Source organism: Dipodomys merriami, unplaced genomic scaffold, assembly GCF_024711535.1.
Source record: "Dipodomys merriami isolate MVZ:Mamm:240054 unplaced genomic scaffold, mDipMer1.0.p SCAF_5, whole genome shotgun sequence".
NCBI classification, from domain to species: Eukaryota; Metazoa; Chordata; class Mammalia; order Rodentia; family Heteromyidae; genus Dipodomys; species Dipodomys merriami.
In genome coordinates this window covers 60,402,526-60,422,522 of record NW_027206068.1, presented here as the reverse complement: position 1 = coordinate 60,422,522, position 19,997 = coordinate 60,402,526, and the positions used below count along the sequence as shown (strand labels likewise).

Sequence of the window (19,997 nt, the reverse complement as noted above, 5' to 3'; positions counted from 1 at the left end):
AATCGAACCCAGGGCCTCATGCATGCAAGGCAAGCACTCTACCACTGAGCCACCTTTCCAGCCCCTGGTTTACAGTTTTTTAACCTAAAACTGTTTGAAATTGGAAATACAAGCTTATGACCATTTGCATTTTATTTTCCTTACAGTCTTTTCACAATTAATATATCTGATAACTCTGTTTTTCTTTTTTCAAACCTCCTCCCTCCCAGTTAATTTAATGAAACTAATCTGAAAAATTTCTTGTGTGAATGAGTTGGAACTACACACACACACACACACACACACACACACACACACGTACGTATATTATGTGATTGTGTGTGTGTATGTGTGCGTGCGTGTGCACACTAGTACTGGTGCTTGAACAGAGGACCTGGGCACTGTTCCTTAGCTTTTTTGCTTTACCATTGAAGCACAGTTCCACTTTTGGCTTTTTACTGGTTAACTGGTGTTAAGTCTTATGGACTTTCTTGCCTGAGCTAGCTTCCAATTGGGATCCTCATATCTCAGACTCCTGAGTAGCTAGAATTACAGGCACGAGCCACTGGCACCCAGAAAAAAAAAAAATACTTTTCTCATAAAAGGAGACACTTTAAGTTTGCTGAAGGTTGAATCACTAGTTTAACCCACCACTCACGTAATCTACACCCCATGCCAAGACATGGAACATGGGAATTGTGATCTAGTTCTGCCCAGTGAGACATGATGGAATATCCTGAGGATTTCTGGAAAAAGTTTCCTTGCTGTTGGGAAAGAGTCCATCTCAGTTTATGACAATTTGCTATCAGCTTGAAAATGAAGTAAGCGAATCGAGGAAATAGCTCCAAAAGAACCAGAGAGGGAGCCCTGATTCTGCATCTTAACTCTGCCTTCTTTCACAATGGACCTTAAGCTAAAGAATAAAATAATTCCTTTATGTAGATGGGACTAGACTTTCTTTTATTTGCAGCTGAAAGCAGACCAACACAAAAGATTTCCTTATAGAAATGAAACTGAAAGAGAAGCTAAAAGGTAGCAGTATTATATAGTGTAAAAGCATCCTTAATTGTACTGATGTGCATATCTTGATTCTGTGGTTTATTCTTATAACCATGTACAAATTACTTAAGCCATCTGACCCTCAGTTTCCTTGTTTACAAAATGGAAAGAGGAATATCTGCTTTATATGACATATATACTTTATATGACTAATACTTGTTCAGCTGTTAGCTAGGTGCTAGCTCATTACAAGCACTCAGTAGAGGTAGAAAGTATTACTATTATTATTATGTGTGCCTACATGAAATGGTTTGGAGGCACTACTTCCAGAATCTTTGAATCAGTGTGGACACTGTTTGTTGATACAGGAAATGAGATAAAGGCAGCTTCTTTGTATTTTAAGTAAAGCCTGAAATGACATGTGAAGATCTTGCTATTCGTTTATCTTTCCCAATTATACTCTTAATGACTTTGCTCTAAGGGGAAGTTTATTACTGTTTTAAGAAAGGAAAGGAAGTGGTGCTGTGGCTCAAGTAGTAGAGTGTTCACCTTGAGCTGAAGAGTGCAGGGACAGTGTCCAGGGCCAGGGTTCAAGCCCCATGACTGACAAAAAAAAAAAAAAGTCCGTGAGATTCTTATCTCCAATAAACCACTTAGAAAACTGGAAGTGGTACTGTGGTTCAAGTGGTAGAGTGCTAGCCTTGAGCTGAAGGGCTGAGGGACAGTGTCCAGAGTTCAAGCCCCATGACCGGGGAAAGAAGGGGAGAAGAAGAAAGAAAGGAAAGTTGTGTGCAGACTTCTTCCTGGTTATCAACCTTTTTTTTTTTTGGTTGGTCATGGGGCTTGAACTCCGGACCTGGGCCACATAGAAATTATTAACTATTGTTGTTAAAAGAAGAAAGGAAAAAACTCACAGCAGTTTGAGCAGTGATGTGTGTGCAACCCACAATTTTGGCTCCAGCCAAAGGCTTTTCTCCTTGAGCTCTCTTCCTTAGAGCCATCAGTGCAGGCATTTCTGAAAAGAATGAATACAATCACAATTATTAGGAGAGAATAAGAAAATAAACAGAAAAACTCACCCTATCAGGTTGATACTTCTCTTGATCAGGTTCTCTGTTAGATTATGTTTCCCAAGAGGTCAAGACATTAAACCTGAATTTTGTTTCTAAGAAAATTCAGACATAATTTCTCTAGAGTTGTAATGTCCCACATGCCAGTTCGCCTTATCCAGGAGTTTGTTCTAGAGACTAGACCCAGAAGTTTATACTGCCTTCCCACAGTGTTTTTTTTGCGGGTCGTGGGGCCTCTGAGCCTGGGCTTTGTCCCTCAGATTTTCGGCTCAAGGTTAGCCCTCTACCACTTGTGCCACAGTGCCACTTCCGGCTTTTTCTGCTTATGTGGTGCTGAGGAATGGAACCCAGGGCCTCATGCATGCAAGGCAAGCACTCTACCACTGAGCCACCTTCCCAACGCCCACAGTGTTTTGTGAGCTCAGATTCTTTTGTTGTAAGTATTCTTCAATATAACACTGAAATTTCACAAGCTACCAGATCTCAGGCAGGTAGAGAGGGAAAAAAGGTACTTGCTTTCTTTACCTTGCTCAGCAATTTCAATTTCTCTGCGTCCAAATTCTGCCTGTTTGATGTTCTTGACACAGAAGTCACTGCTTCCCTTAGAATTCTTTTGCTGCTTGTCCCTGGGTGATGTCTCATCATCAGAACTGTCTGTATATGAAGCCGCTGAATTACAGAAAGAAAGAAAAACACACATACACACTCTCTTAGAGAAAAAAATTGTATTTCTCTAAAATTCGGAACCCTGGAAGAAGTGGAAGAAATGGAGTCATTAGTGCCTCATAAATGAACATCTCTAGGAAGCACCTGTACCATGGAACTGGATTGTCCAAATCATCTGTGAAAGTACTAGCCACAGGTCTGAAGGGGGAAGGTAAAAGAGGTTATCATAGGCATTCTCAATGGATAGTATTAATGTAGGGCTACATTTTTATTCTGGACATGTAGAGGTACTTGAATATGCAAAGGGAGAGAGGTTACAACATGATAGCAATAGGTTAAAATTTCTAATGCAAGTCATGGCCATTTATCTGTGGGTTCCTAGGCTCCCAGATACCTTTCACTATCTGGTCCTTAAATGCTTGAAGCAATTTGTCTTTTAGTATAATAACTGAACAGATAAGAACTACAAAACAAGGAACTCTTGGGAAAGTAATTAAGAACCACACAAAAAAGTGTTTGTCTGACATAACAGAGCTTTCTCTTTCAGGACTGGCTCTGATGAAGCTGAGCTACGCCTGCAGATGCAATTAGACACTGACAATGGAGTACTCATTTTGACATGGAGTATTCATGCTCTCCCTTCTTGCTGGCCTCAGCAGGTCTGCATGAGGCATTTTAGATTCCCAAAGCAACAAATAAATACTCTTTTGGTACAATAAAATGCTCTAATAACTAGTCCATTTAGCAGTACACACTAGAGGGTGAAATATCCAAGACTTGTGATTGTGGCCAATAGGCAGCTGCTGCTACTGCTATTCATGGGTTTAGCTGAGGTCTTTTAGTCCTCCAGTAATCTAGTAATTGTGAATCATTTTTCTGGGTGGTTTATGTTTAAGTGTCAGATGACAGTTCTTCCTTATCCTCAGAGTTTGGGGAGAGGAGTGGGGATTATAAAGCACTGTTAATAAAGCATTTGCTCTTCTCAATGCAGGAAAAAGCACTGCCAATACTTCAGAGGCAGTAAAAGCTCAAAATTCCTAGGATCTCTGGTACTCTGGTCTACTAATATCTAGATAATTAAGGCATTTCTGGGATTTCTTAGCAGAGGGTGTGTGGAGAGGTGGAGCTGAAAATGGCAAGTCTGACCTTGCCCAACTAATCAGGAATGGGGCTGCACACTGTGGGGGTCAGCAGGGGCTTGAGGATCTCTCTTGAACTGGAAAACTTCCCTGGAGCAAAGTCCTAACACGAGGCCACAGGAATGAACATGGCCCCAAGGGAGGTGAGGGAATTAGTAAATCCCCAAAAGGACTTTTGTTCTTGAAAGGAGCTAATCTGTACAAAAAGTTTTTAGTTTCCTCTCCTACAGTCAGTGAGAGCACAAAGTACTCTTGGCAACAAAGCCTAAAAACAGCTTTCTTGGCAGTCCTGTCGGACCAATCAATATTTTGATAATAGTTTAGGTAGGGGAAACACGCTTCTTCATTTGAGAGAAGAAAGACAACAGCCTTCTCCAGGCTAGATCCAAATTTACAAGTAAGAGTTCACATTTAGACCAACTTGAATTTTTTGTTTCGAGAACCATGATGGTTTTTAGGCTACCAGTAGCCATTACCAATTTTGTTATCAAGTACCTTGCAAAATGGCTTATGCCTATAATACCACTGTGCTAGGGGATTTGGAGTTTGCAGTCAGCCTGGGCTCCTTAGCAAGCTCAAGCTACAGAGAGACCCTATTTTAAAATTAATCAAGGGCTAAGTATGTAGCCCAGTGATAGAATACTTTCCTAGAGTATGCAAGGCCCTTAGTTCAATCCCAGTGCTTCAAATCAACCAACCAACCAACACACACAGTGGTTGTATGTTCTAAAGTCAGATAGACTTTGGTTGAAGTCTTAATCTGTTTCTGATATATAAAATGGAATACCAGAGCCTATTTAATAAAGTTGGGTGTTAATCTGCTCATGCTTTCTGTCATTCATATCCCCAACTGTTTACCCAATGAATTCAACTTCTGCATCTCTGTACCTAACATTATCTAACATGTGGGAATACATGACAGATAATAAATGGTCCTTACTTTCATTGTGATGAGTCAGAAATGAAATAATTATAAAATTAATTACTTAGGGTTTTTAAAAATGCAATGTGTGCTATGCAGCAGAAATCAGGAGACTATATATAGTACTTGCACAAGGCTTGAGTTTGATCTCCAGTATCTCAAAACAAAAAGGTCAAAGTCAAGTTGTTAAGATTAAATAAAGTAGCTAGGTGTCCATGGCTCACTCCTGTAATCCTGTTACTCAGGAGGCTGAGAACGTAAACCAGCCTGAGCAGGAAAGTCTGTGAGACTCTAATCTCCAATTAAACATAAAAAAGTTGGAAGTGGAGCTGTGAGAGTGCCTTGAGCTCAGGGATACTGCCAGAGCCTTGAGCTCAGGGATACTGCCAGCATCTTGAGCTCAGGGATACTGTCAGCGCCTTGAGCTCAGGGATACTGCCAGCGCCCAGCACCAAGATAAATAAATAAACAAAGTGCTTAGCAAAATGCAATTATTAAATAAAGGATATCTAAATCGTATTACTTATTTTGCTCATATTTAAACCTAGTATCAGCTTTAGGCTTTTGAGTAGAATTAAAAAGGTTGAGATGAAACTGTAACCCCTCTGTATATCACCTTTATAATAACAAAAATAAACATAAAAATTAACAACTTGTGGTTGGAGATGGAATGGAGGGAGGAGAATGAGGGAGCAGATGACACTATATGAAAGGAAACACACTCATTAACTGACACATGTAACTATAACCTCTCTGTCTATCACCTCTATAATAACAATACATTCTAAAAAAAAAATAAAATTAAAATCAAGAAAAAAAAAGGTTAAGACGAGTCCTAACTCTACCTAGAATAGCTCTCCTTCTCTAGTGTCTTAGGATGAGTTGGGTATAAAAACAACAAAACAAAAACACAAATTTCCTCTTAAGAGAAACACTCTAATTTTTGGCCTGAATTATTTTCATTAAGCATTCAAAGAACAATTGTTTATATCAGTTCTTTAGAAGCTAGAAAAAAAAAACTGTTTTACTTTTTTAATAGTATTCAAGTGGTTACTGTTAGTTCAACAAATGTTTTTCTTTGAGACAAAATAGATTTTTCAAAAAACTTTTATACAGAGAACTTTTTTTTTGGGGGGGGGGAGGCAGTCCTGGGGCTTGAACTCTAGGCCTGGGCACTGTCCCTGAGCTGCTTTTGCTCAAGGCTAGCGCTCTACCACTTGAACCACAGTGCCACTTCTGGCTTTTTGCGCATACGTGGTACTGAGGAATAGAACCCAGGGCTTCACACATGCTAGGCAAGCACTCTACCACTAAGCCACATTTCCAGCTCAGAACTTGTCTTTTTATACAAAGAACTTTTATACAAAGCTGCTATCAAATAAGATGCAAAAGTAGTGGTCATCTGGATTACACAAATATGTAAAAGTAACATGGTTGACTGATGGAGACCGAGAGATGCCATTCATTTTGTAACCATGGTAGAAACATGAAACACTGTGAACATTTCTTCATTTATTATTTAAACACATTTCTACCCTAAATGCTCATTTCCACCCTAAATTTCTAAATAGAGTTTCTAAAGTATTTATAATTGTCAGCATACTCTGAAGCTCAGAGTCATAATTTCATTGTGTGATGGTGAGTTTCAGGCCAGCCCAGACAAAGTTAGCAAGAACTTGTCTCTAAAACAAAATACAAAATAAAAGGACTAGAACTGTGCGTGTGTGTGTGTGTGTGTGTGTGTGTGTGTGTGTGTGTGTGTGTGTGTGTGTGTGTGTGTGTGTGTGTGTGTGTGTGTGTGTGTGTGTGTGTGTGTGTGTGTGTGTGTGTGTGTGTGTGTGTTTCAAGTGGTAGAGCACTTGTTTGGCATGTGTTAAGACCCTGAGTTCAATTCCAAGTACCATTAAAAAAAAACAAAAAACTGATAAAAGCTGAGAACTGGTCTCATGCTTGTAGTCCTAGCTACTTGGGAGGCTGAAATCTGAGGACTGAGGTTTGAAGTGAGCTGGGGCAGAAAGGACAGATGGATTCTTTATCTCTGATTAAATATCAAAAAGTCAGAAGTGGAGGTATGACTCAAGTGGCAGAGAACTAGCCTTAAGTAAAAAACTAAGTTCAATCGCAGTACTAGCACATACAAAAAAAATTGATAAGCTGGAGTATTGGATCCTAGATCTAGATTCACCCCTATTGATTAAATGAGCAATTTTCAAACTGGTTGAAACACCCAAATATAAAGTAATAAGTTTAACAGATACTTTATTTCCCTACATTTACATTTTTCTCTAACCTCCACTAGAAAAATTTTAGGAATAAGTGAACTGATACCCCAAATTACTTAGTTTCTAAATACAAAAGTAATATAAAGTCCAACATAACTTTGTGTGTGTGTGTGTGTGTGTGTGTGTGTGTGTGTGTGTGTGTGTGTGTGTGTGTGTGAGATAGAGAGAGAGAGAGAGAGAGAGAGACAGACAGATAGAGATAGAGAGAGACAGACAGACAGACAGACAGACAGACAGACTGACTCAGATAGAGGCAGAGACAGGTATATTCTATAGTTTGAAATCAGATCCTTAGCTGGGTGCCAGTGGCTCATGCCTGTAATCCTAGCTACTCAGGAGGCTGAGATCTGAGGATCACGGTTCAAAGCCAGTCCCAGCAAGAAAGTCCATTAGACTCATCTCCACTAAACCACCAGAAAACTGGAAGTGGCGCTGTGGCTCACGCCAGGCCCAGAGTTCAAGCCCCATGACTGACCAAAAAAAGAAAAAACAACAACAAAACAACAACAAAAAAAAATTAGATCCTTGCACTTGTTAGGCAAGTGCTTTACCACTAAAGTAATGCCTCCAGACTTAGAGATGTTCTTTTGTTTCCTAATTTTCCAGAATAAAACATATCTTGATGAATCACTGATCTATAATCTATCTCATAGAACTTGCCTATGTTCAATAGCTGATACTTGATTTAGTCTCATCTCCTAGCAGCTGTGATACTGTGGATTACTGCTAGGAGAACAGTCCGAATTCTAGTTGAATTAGTCCTATTAAATTACTTTAAGTGAAGCAGTTCCTCTTGGCCCAAATCTATTTATTCAATAATGAATAAGATGTGTGTGTTTCTCCACAAATGTGTGAAAAGCTATACTAGCAACCAAAATAAAACAAAAAAAACTGGAAAAACGTGATGATTACCTCAAACTTTATAAGCACCAATCATAAATATGGGACTTAGTCTTTCTTCGTCATTTTAAATCAGTTAACTCACTGCCAAGACAGGTTTGTTTGTTTATTATTTTGTTTTGGTTGGTCGTGGGGCTTGAACTCTGGGCTTGGACACTGTCCCTGCGCTCTTCAGCTCAAGATGAGAGCTCTACCAATTGAGCCACAGTGCCACTTCTGGTTTTCTAGTGGTTTATTGGAGATAAGAGTCTCATGGACTTTCCAGCCCCGGCTGGCTTTGAACCGAAACCCTCATATCTCAGCCTCCTGAGTAAGCAGGATTACAGGTGTGAGCCACCGGCGCCTGGCTCCAAGACAGGTTTTTAAGAAACACATAATTGAGAATGGTCTGACTCTAAAGAAAGGACTTTTCAGCCGGGCACTGGTGGCTCACGCCTGTAATCCTAGCTACTCAGGAGGCTGAGATCTGAGGATCGTGGTTCAAAGCCAGCCTGGGCAGGAGAGACCGTGAGACTCCTATCTCCAATAAACCACCAGAAAACCGGAAGTGGCGCTGTAACTCAAATGGTAGAGCACTCGCCTTGAGCTGAAGAGCTGAGGGACAGTACCCAGGCCCAGAATTCAAGCCCCACGACTGACAAAAAAAAAGAAAAGAAAAGAAAAGAAAGGACTTTTCTTTTTTGCTTTTATGAGTTTTTTTGTTTAGGGAACTTTTTAAAAGTTTCTTTTCTTTCTTTTTTTTTTTTTTAAAAGGCAGTGGTTTTCTACCCACATTTTCCTAGTATTAAGTTCCAACGTCTTAAAACACCCATTGCATATAATGAATTAACTTCTCTCTCATACAGCTAGAGAGGTGCTAGTTATTATTTAGCATCTCTCAGAGAAAACAACCCATCAAATCATTTTATGTGTTCTGAAGTTCAGATGAAGACCTTTATCTGAGGAGGCTGGCAGTGGGTTTTAAGCCAGAACTTGGCAAAACTTAGTGCTATGGACAGGAAGGTATATTTTTGAATATGTTATAAAACTCCTTTTGACTTATCACATATATAGAATAGTATATATCCATCAATAAAGGTTTAAGGTAGAATAAGAATGAGCTAGGGATGTAGCTCAGTGGTTAATTACTTGTCTAATGTGTATGATGCAGTGGGTTTAGAACAAAAAGGAAACAAACAAAAAGTAAAGAAAAGAAAAGAATGTTCTGGGGCTGGGAAAGTGGCTCAGTGGTAGAGTGCTTGCCTTGCATGCATGAGGCCCTGGGTTCGATTCCTCAGCACCACATAAGCAGAAAAAGCTGGAAGTGGTGCTGTGGCTCAAAGTGGTAGAGTACTAGCCTTGAGCTGAAGAGCTGAGGGACAGTGCCCAGGCCCAGAGTTCAGGCCCCATGACCAGCAAAAAAACAAAACAAAACAAAGAATGTTCTGAACCTCTTTTTACCAATATTTATCGAGTAACTCTTCTGTGTCCAATGTAATTCTAAATGTTGGCATTCTAAGTGTAGCTGTACAAAATAGGCAAAAATCTCTGCTCTCATAGATTTTACATTCAAGTAGGGGGAGAAAAACAAAAATTAGCAAAACATACTATAAGTGCTATGGAGAAAAAGGAAAGAATACTGATAGTGCTTGGTGAGTGTTGGTACCATTTTTAAAATAATTTTTCACTGTCAAAATTATATGTACTATATTTATTGTACATGACATGATGTTGTGAAGTATACATTATGGAGTGACTCAATAGAGCTAATTAACATATGCATTGTCCCACATATTTTTTTTCCAGTAAAAACACTTAGCATCTGTGTTCTTAGCAATTTTCAAGAATACAATACATTGTTATTAACTGCAATCATCCTGCTAGATACAATTTAAAAAGAATAGGCCTGAATGCAAAGATGGTAATTAGATGAAAAACAGAAAACAAGATAGCCAGTCATGCATGTTTTGGGAGAAGAACATTCCAGGCAGAGGAAATAAGTGCAAAGGTTGTAAAGCAGGACAGTGCCTGGCATGTTTCAAAATAACAGTAGGAAAAGCTAGTGTGGCTGGAGTGAACTGAAGTGTTTGGGGTGAGGGAAGTATGTGGAAGAAATGAGATTAAAAAAATGTAATGGCAACTGGATGGTACAGGGATATTTAGGTCACTCTAAGAACCTTCTTGGCCTCTAACCAGAGTGAGACTGCAAAGTCACTAGAGGGTTTTGAGCAGAGAAGTGATATGATCTTACTTTTTTGTATGCAAAAATGTATACAACTTCATTTTTATTTTATTTACTTATTTTTCCAATTCTAAGGACCAAACCAGGGCATTGTATATGCTAGGTAAATGTTTTATATTCTCAGCCACTGACCTGACTGACTTTTATTATTATTGTCATTGTTGTTATTATAATTTTTATTATTATTATTTTTGCCAGTCCTGAGGCTTGAACACAGGGCTTGGGCACAGTCCCTGAGCTTCTTTTGCCCAAGGCTAGAACTCAAACTCATTTGAACCACAGCACCACTTCCGGCTTTTTCTGTTTATATGGTACTGAGGAATCAAACCTAGGACTTCATGAATGCTAGGCAAGACCCTACCAATAAGCCATATTCCCCCCATCCCCCGACTTATTTTAAAATAACAAATTTGGCTGGGTGCCAGTGACTCATGCTTGTAATTGTAGATACTCAGGAAGCACATACCTGAGGATTACAGTTTGAAGCCAGCCATGGCAGGAAAGTCTGTGAGACTCTTATCTCCAATTAACCACCAAAAAGCCAGAAGTGGAGCTATGGCTCAAGTGGCAGAGTGCTATCCTTGAGTTAAAAAAAAAAAAAAAAAAGCTCAGCTCCCGACTGCAAGTCCCAGGACCAGCACAACAACAAAAAATTTGGCCGTAGCTGTAAAATCAGACTGAAGATAAGATGGGAGGTCTGGGATGAACGTAAATGTGTAGGAAGATTCTGAATGGGAGAAAAATATGAAAATCAAACACCAATCCATGACAAAACTATGAGATTGGATGAATTAGGGATGGATGAATTTGTATTCTATTTTAGGGAGCACATGTCTGTAATCTCAACACTTGGTAGACCAAGGCAGAAGAATACTGAGTTTGAGGTCACCCTGTTTAACATAGTGAGACCTTATATTAGAGATGACAACAAAAAAAATGTAAAATAATAATTTACCTAACCTAAAAGCTACAGCCTCCTAAATGATTTTTTGTAGAATTCTTTTAAATGTTATTGACAATTTATTTCCTATTGGTGTAAAGAACAAATAAAATCTTAGGTATGATAAAAATTTCCTAATGAATACTATCTACAATATGAGGGTAAACTCTCAGCATCTTACCACATTCTAATACAGAACAAAACAAAACAGCCCCATGTTAAGACTCATTACTGGGTACTGCCATTACTTGCCCGGGGTCATACTTAATAATAGCTCATCTGAAATAAAGGTAAGTCATCTGACATAAAGATACGTCAGCCCCAGAGTAGATTTGAATTAATGCCACTGCAAAGGAAGGAAGAAGTAACAACCAAAACAATGTCACAGCTTTGAAGAGAAGGCAAAAGACCCACTTGCTTGAACTAAGTATAATGTTTTTATAGTTTTTTGGGGTAACTGAGATTGCTTGTTACTTTGTAGTAGCAGATGGAGGAATGTGAACCTCTATTTTAATTTTAAAAGATAGAGAAAACTCCAGTTTTTTTACATGCTGCTCAGTTAAGATTACTGACAAACATACTCCCATCTTTCTATATCTCAAAGAACTCAATTTCCTTAATCATCATCTTCTACTTCTGCTGGAAGAGGAGAATGTTATGAAGCTCCACCCTTGATTTTCCAAGAGAAATAGAAAAACTCCAGGTTTAAATTTGATCAAAATGCATTGTTTTAATAAACTGAGCTGTTGAATGGTAACTCCCTTGTACAACTGCTTAAAGATAATAAATATGTAATTAGAATTTTTTGACTTGAAGTATTTATTCAAGGGACAAGTTTAAACATGCATTACTGACCTTAGATGGATGGAATGGTCTGTTTTCATACCTAAGAGCCTTGAAAGGAGGGTCATGGTAGCTCAGTACTTACCTGAGCTATAGCTGTCAGTAGATGACTGAGAAATAGAACGGGACAGAGAGCGACGTCCAATTTTGGTGGGACGTTTGTTGAATTCTTGCTTCTGGTCAGCAAACTGAATCTGCTAAGAGAAAGAACCTTAGTTATACAAAGGAAAAGAAATTCCATGTTGATAGAGCAATTTAAGGCTTAAAGGTTTCTATACAGTTGGTCTCACTGTACCAACCATATTTGGAAATATTAAGACTATGGGAAGAAAAGTAATTTTCTTCTATAAACTAATTCTTCTAATTTTTTTCTAAAAAAGAAACTATGAATGAAACATGAACCTGCTATGTTTCTACCAAATTTTAATTCTTTTTCCCTTTTATGATACTAGAAATTGAACCCAAGGACTTATACTTGCTAGGAAGCTTTCTATCAACTGAATTATACTCCTGGTCCTTTTTGTTTTCGGGGCCTTTTTTCAGGGCCATCCTTGAACTCAAGATCCTTCTGCCTCCAATTTCTTAGACATGGAACACTATATTTGACTTCAAATTTCAATCTTCAATCCACTTTCTTTTTTTGGGGGTGGTCTGGTCGTGGGGCCTGACCTCTGGGCCTGGGTACTGTCCCTCAGCTCTTCAGCTCAAGGCTAGCACTCTACCACTTGAGCCATAGCGCCACTTCTGGCTTTTTTCTTTTTGCTTATGTGGTGCTGAGGAATCGAACCCAGGGCCTCAGGCATGCAAGGCAAGCGCTCTACCCCTGAGCCACCTTCCCAGACCTTCAATCCACTTTCTGACTATTTACTTTTTGTGTTTTGTTTTCTGTCAGGCATGGGGCTTGAATTCAGGGCCTAGCTGCTGTCCCTGAGCTTTTTCACTAAAGGCTAGTGCTCTATCACTTTGAGCCACAGCGCCACTTCTGGTTTTCTGGTGGTTAAATGGAGTTAAAGAGTCTCACAGACTTTCCAACCCTGGCTGGCTTTGAACTTCAGATCTCAGCCTCCTGAGTAGCTATGAGCTATCAGCACTCGGCTAACACATATTTTTTTATAATAAACTTGTGACCAAAAATAAGAAAGATGTCTTAGTCAAAGATAATTTTAAGGGCTGGGAAGGTGGCTCAGTGGTAGAGCGCTTGCCTTGCATGCATGAGGCCCTGGGTTCGATTCCTCAGCACCACATAAGCAAAAAGAAAAAAGCCGGAAGTGGCACTGTGGCTCAAGTGGTAGAGTGCTAGCCTTGAGCTGAAGAGCTGAGGGACAGCGCCCAGGCCCAGAGTACAGGCCCCACGACCGGACCCAAAAAAAAAAAAAAAAAAGATAATTTTAAGAAGCTGAATTATGTTCAGAAATCCATGGTAGCTGAGTGCTGGTGACTCATGCCTATAATCCTAGCTACTCAGGAAGCTGAGATCTGAGGATTGCTGTTCAAAACCAGCTGGGGCAGAAAAGTCCCTGTGAGAGTCTTATCTCCAACTAACCACCAGAGAACCAGAAGTGGCAGTGTGGCTCAAAGTGGTAGACTGTTAGCCTTGAGCAAAAAGAGTGCATGGTCAATGCCCAGGCCCAGAGTTCATGCCCTGGAACTAGCCAAAAAAAAAAACAACAACAAAAAAACACACAAAAACAAAAACAAACCAGAAATCTTTCATATAGTTTTACTGAAAATTAAAGATGGAAAGAATCTTTGAGGCTATCTGTATATCTATAGTCTTCATATATGTATATGAGAAAACTATAAAGTACAAAAAGGAAAATGGCTTGCTGTCAGGTTTCAATATTCTCATGAAATGGTATGCCCTATAAATCTTGGAAAAGCTTTTCATTAAGACAAAACATTCCAGAATGTTTTTAAAATACTGCCTGTGCCACTCATTAGCTGTGTGATGTTGGTCAAGATGTTTTTCTGAGCCTTATGTTCCCATAAATACAACATAGATAAAGACACCTCACAGGTTTTTGAGAGAGCTAAATGAGACAATGTATGTAAACTGTGACATACAGCAGAAAACTCAGTAAAATCACTGATTTCTCTCATCCATACAGTTTAGTGTTCTTGTAACTATTAGAGGTAGCCACTTTAATTAGTGAATGACTGGACTGGATGTATACTCAGATCACAGCCTTTACAGGTTGTATCTGGACTATTCCTGATAATAACTTTGTGAAGTTTTATCTCTACTCCCTATTGTTGAGGGTTCCAGCTGGTATTTATAATGCTGTACAAATAAAGTTCCTATCTTTATTCAATTAATAACATTTCTTTTTTGCCATTGGAATGTTTACATCAATATGTAGATTATTCTTCTGTATACAAGGAGGCAGAGGAAGGTCTACTGAAAAGAATGATAGCTCTGACAACTAATTCTGTCTTTATAAAAAAAGATGGATGGGGCTGGGAAGGTGGCTCAGTGGTAGAGCGCTTGCCTTGCATGCCTGAGGCCCTGGGTTCGATTCCCCAGCACTACATAAGCAAAAAGAAAAAAAGCCAGAAGTGGCGCTGTGGCTCAAGTGGTAGAGTGCTAGCCTTGAGCTGAAGAGCTGAGGGACAGCGCCCAGGCCCAGAGTTCAGGCCCCACGACCGGATCCAAAAAAAAATAAAAAATAAAAAAAGATGGTTCTTTGATGGGCACAACAGACTCAGAATACCATGAAAGCAGCAACTGTTGGCTACACATCCCACACTTAGAGGTAACTGGAGTCCTTTTAAGTGTTGAGACAAGGGGACCAGTGCCAAATTGAATTAGTTTAGCAATCACTGCCTCTGAGGGGAAATTAATAGCATCTCCACAGCTATAACAACAAATAAAACTTCCATAGTGCTTCAGAGTTTGAAAACTGTTTCCAGCAACAGAAATATTCATTGGATTAGAAGCTTATCATAAAATGAAAGATGACAAGTTATTTTCCTCAAGTACCAATTCATTACAATTGGATCAAGTACTCTATGTACTCCCATGAGATACACAGGAATTTTCATGTACTTCTAACACAGCATTCATCATATCAAATGTAAATGTTTACCCATCTATATTTTCAATGAATTATAGGCTCTATAAAGGTATGAGCTGGCTAATTTCTTATTCCTTATATATTATTATTATTTTTTCCTGTTAGTTGTGGTATTGAACTCTTGGCCTGAGTGCTGTCCCCGGGCTCTTCAGCTCAAGGCTAGTTCTCTACCACTTGAGCCACAGCACCACTTCCAGTTTTCTGGTAGCTAATTGGAGAGGAGACTTTCCTGCCTGGGCTGTCTTTGAACCGTGATCCTCAGATCTCAGCCTCCAGACTAGCTAAGATTACAGGCGGCCACCTGCACCTGGCTCACATTCTTAAGCAAATGCCTGCAAAATATCCAGGCAGTCACTGTAATTGACTTTCCATAGGCCCCAAGGACATACTAACTTCTACAATGCCTCCTTAAAAAAAAAAGAAAAAAAAAAGATACTCTGCCTCAGATATTCAACATAATATCCTCACCCCTCCCTGCAGTATTATAGGCATCCTCTCCCTCTCCCTCTCCTTCTCCTTCCCCCCTCTCTCTCCACTAGAGGGGGCCAATCATTTTCATTCTATAGGTTTGTGTGAGTAAACATCTATTCATGCCATTAACAGTATGCCATACAGACACCGACCTGCATTGCCATCTGAAATCAGTTTTGTTAAACTGAGATCTCTTCTGTATGTCTTTTTCCTTTGTAGTAATACCTTCACCAAGAACAAGTTTAAGCTCTTGACACTAAAGAATAGGCTGTGCAGGTTTAGAACATTGTCTTCTTGCTAACTGGTTAAACAATGAATTCATTTGTTTTAAAGACAGAAGAATATTAGAGAAAACTAACCATTTACATATAATGAGTTATATGAATTATACACATTCCTAAGGAAAAAAATGCTTCTTTCACTGATAGTCAGAATGTGTAAGTGGATTATCCCTGGTGCCTGCTCCCTTCAACAGCTACGTTCTTCACTCACTCATCAGTCTATTTTCTAGTACAATGTTCTATCCACTCTGCTTGTGGAATCTACCAAGAATTGATTTGACTTCCATACCTTGTCAGAAACCACAGTCCTTATTAGTAACCCTCTGCTTCAATCCCAGCAACCACTGCCTAATTACACCAGGCACCAAGACAAGGGAGAAAAAGAGGCTGCTTAGAGGGGGGTAGCTCATGGTGAGTCAGAGTGAGGAAGGAAAGCACAAAGGAAGAAGTATAAAGTAGCTGGCTTTGCACAGTAATGGCCACAGCAGAGCAAGACTGGTAAGTAAGAGCTCAGTCTTACCTGGGCTTTAATCCTAGAGTTGCCGTTGACAATATATTTCTTCTTGCTGCTCAGCATAGTGACATTACCAGCTCTAGTCCACCTTTTTGGTCCAGGAACCTTGCAGCCAGGTCTTTAAACTTTTCTCATTAGCAAGTCTGTTAACTCTGGCTCCAGCCAGCTTTTTTTTTGGGCGGGGGGGGGGGGGGGAGCGGGTGCTGTCCTTCCTTGAAATCCCTGAAACAGCTCCAACCACCCTTTTAACAGTACAGTTCTGACAGTAAGGCAGTTCTGTTAATGGCTCATCAGCCATTCCTAATTCTGGGGGCTGTTTTGCTTTTATTATTGTTTTTTGCTAAACATGTAATTACATGGATCCTCTGACCTCTAAACTTTAACAAGTCCCTTGACAAGGCCCAACTTGCATGCACACAACAATAGCTTATTTATATAACTGGTGCACTTTTTTGCCTGCTATAATTAACTTGCTAATTAGGTTCCTTTTTAACCTTACCTCCTCCTTTTCCATGTCAGATGATTTTGGTTAACCTAGTCTCATTAGAAAAAAATTAACTATAGAGCAACTAAAACAATGAAGGAATTTATTACAGTAAGAAAAAAAATATTGGTGCCAAGTACTCAGGCAGCCTCTATCCTACACTCTGTCCTGGATTAGCCAGATAGGGAAAACAGTTTCAGCTCTGTCACCAAGGAAATCAACTTTCTCATTCCATTCCATTACCTTTTTTAATTTTTTCTCCATATCTTCTTTTTTTTTTTTCTTTTTGTTGGTTGTGGGACTTGAAGTTTGGGCCTAGGCGCTGTCCCTTAGCCCTTCAGATCAAGGCTACCACTATTCCACTTGAGCCACAGTGCCACTTCTGGTTTTCTGGTGGTTATTTGGAGATTAAGAGTCTTATGGACTTTCCTGCCTGGGCTGATTTTGAACTGTGATCCTCAGATTTCAGCCTCCTGAGTAGCTAGGATTACAGGCATGAGCCACCAGTGCCCAGCTTCCATTTCTTTAACTGTGTATCTTTCATACTGTTTTTGATATGTGGCACCAAGTCTCATCTGAAGGCCAATGTGAATTTGGCAATGAACCCCTCAGTTGGCCCCATTCTCCCAAAACAAAACAAAAAGCAGCCCCGGTGGCTCATGCCTGTAATACTAGCTACTCAGGAGGCTGAGATCTGAGAAGTGCAGCTGGAGATCCAGCCCAGGCAGGAAAGTCCACGAGACTAACAATTAACCATGAGGAAACTACAAGTGGCACTGAGGCTCAAAGTGGTAGACAACTAGCTTTGAGTGGAAAAAACAAAACAAAACAAAACAACAAAACTCAGGGACAGCACCCAAGCCCTGAGTTCAAGCCCCAAGACCACACACCCCCAAAAAAGTATAATCTTTCTTGGAATGATTGAACTGTACAATGTTTATTGATTTCTTTAGAAGAGAAAGAGGGAAGGAGAATGAGTATTATGCTTGATAGGCACAGTCTTGTATATATGTTACTTCTATTAATCTACACAAGAATCTTAAGAAGTAGGCATTATTATCCTCATTTGACAAATCAAGAATGTGCATTACTGAGATGGCTTTGTCTAATGTCTTACAGCAAATAAGTAATAGACTAGAATTAGAGAAGCTATTTCCACTACACCACAGTTTAGGACATTAATCAGAAGCTTACTTTTTGATTGAAGAAGGGAGAAAAGAAAGGAAAAGAAGCCTACTTTTTTGCATTAACCCCCAACTCAATCCTCTTAAATTTATTTTTAAGTTTATGTAACTTAAAATTTCTCTAAATTAATTTTCTTACTAGACTATCTCAGAAACAACTTTACCCAGATGATCTTGGGTGCCGGTTAAACCTGGTTAAATCAATTCTGAATCAGCTAATCATGCAAGAATTAGATCTTTAATAGCCCTTTAATGGGTAACTTTGCCCAATGTCACTACTCAAAAATGTAAATAGGAATTAAATAAACTGAAATGTTGATATTCACCATTATCCATGATAGTTCTGATCTTACCTGGAATTTTACCAAGTGAGATACATCAATGATTTTCTGTTTGATGAATCTCTAAACTGCTGCTTTCCTCACAAGAATATTAACCCTTATGTGTGATAAATTGGTTCTTCATTTTCCTTACTCAAATAAAAAGAAGCTCCTCGGTCCAATGGCTCTTATGTCACCAGACCTGAGCAGGAGGTTGCTGCAGATCTGCACCAAGTACAACCAGATGTACTGTTACTGATGGAAAAAGTCTTACTAACTTAACCAACTTAGCTAACATAGTTCTCAAACTTCATCAAAATTATCCATGGGAGGAGCTAGAGGTATACTTGGCAGTAGAGGCTTGCCTACTGAGCACAAGTTCCTGAGTCCTTCTAGTATCATCAAAAAAACCCCAAAGCCAAAAAACCAAAACATCCATACATGCAGGGCTTATTAGAGCCTCACCTTCTGAATTTTTTACTTATTGGGTCGGGATGGGACCTGAATTCTATTTTTTTTTTTTGTCTTCTGCCTATATTAGGGGACTTGAACTCAGGGCTTCATGTTCTCAATCATCAGATCTCAGCTTCCTGAGTAGCTAGGATTATAGGCTTAAGCCACCAATGCCCAGCTTAAATTCTACATTTCTAACAAGTCACACAAGATGCTTATGTAGCTAGTCTGGAGGGCATACTTGGAGAAATACTTTTCCCCAAGCATGAATAAAGCAGTCCTGATTTTCTGGATTCTCCCTTCTATTATCCTCTCTATGGCTATGGCCATGGATGCATATTCACTGGCAAAAAAAAAAAAAAAAAAGGTTATTTGAATGGTCAGAGACTAGAATAAGACGACCCTTTAATCCACTATGGGGTTTAAAAAGAACTGGATTTAATTCTGGTTTCTCTAATATTAGGCTCTTAAGAATAGATGGTAAGGGCCAGTGTTGTAGAACACTTGCCTAATGAGTACAAGGCCTTAGGTTCAATCTTGAGTACCACATAGATACATAGATTTGGTCTTGTTATTTTCAAATAAGAGTCTTTTTGCCCAGTTACATAGACACAATCCTATTTATGTTTCCTGAATATCTGAGGTGACAGGTATGTACTACCACACATATTGAGTGTTTTATTGAGATAGCATCTCAAAAACTTTTTGCCTGGACTGGCCTCCCAAGAAGCTAAGATTACAAGCATCAGCCTGGCTAGCACAAAGTTCATAATGTATAATCTCTGGATATCCAGGACCCCCTAAAAGAGAATTATAATTTCCTATTTCTGTCTGTTTTTCTGGGAAGAGAGTTGATAGTTGAGCAGTTTCCATAGTTGAACAGAGATCCATCTCTGCATCTAGTAATCAAGCTACTTCTTTCATCATTTACCAGGTACCCTGAAGGTTTATGACTTACTTCCAAAAGAGATGGTCAAGTACCTCTCAAGACATCTTTTCTTTACAAGCCAAATGAGAGAGCTCAATAAACTCTTTCCCTAAGAAAGAGATTACTTCTAGCTGCGAGAAGACCAGCAACAAGCTGGCTTAGTGTTCATAAAGTCCATCAACCAGATTTCACATGGAAAAATAACAAGTAGTACAGAGACACTAAGTAGGAGAAAATATTAAAATATAAAAACAAGAAAAAAGCCGGGTGTCAGTGGCTCATACCTGTAATCCTAGCAACTCAGGAGGCTGAGATCTGAGGATTGCG

At 39.3% G+C, this 19,997-nt stretch overlaps 1 protein-coding gene across 7 annotated transcripts in view; it reads right to left on the bottom strand.

Moving 5' to 3' along the window:
* Positions 1-19,997, bottom strand: part of Ahcyl2 (adenosylhomocysteinase like 2) — a 158,329-nt gene that overhangs the window by 36,730 nt on the left and 101,602 nt on the right. For 3 of the 7 annotated variants that reach the window (XM_069996730.1, XM_069996735.1, XM_069996733.1), the window contains exons 2-4: positions 12,047-12,155; positions 2,574-2,717; positions 1,893-1,993 (exon numbers count right to left, since the gene is read on the bottom strand). In XM_069996730.1, coding sequence (XP_069852831.1) covers positions 1,893-1,993; positions 2,574-2,717; positions 12,047-12,155 — 354 coding nt within the window. Of the gene's footprint in view, positions 1-1,892; positions 1,994-2,573; positions 2,718-12,046; positions 12,159-16,307; positions 16,391-19,997 lie in introns of those variants that run through there. The other 4 variants (XM_069996729.1, XM_069996731.1, XM_069996734.1 and 1 more) reach the window with 3 other exon arrangements.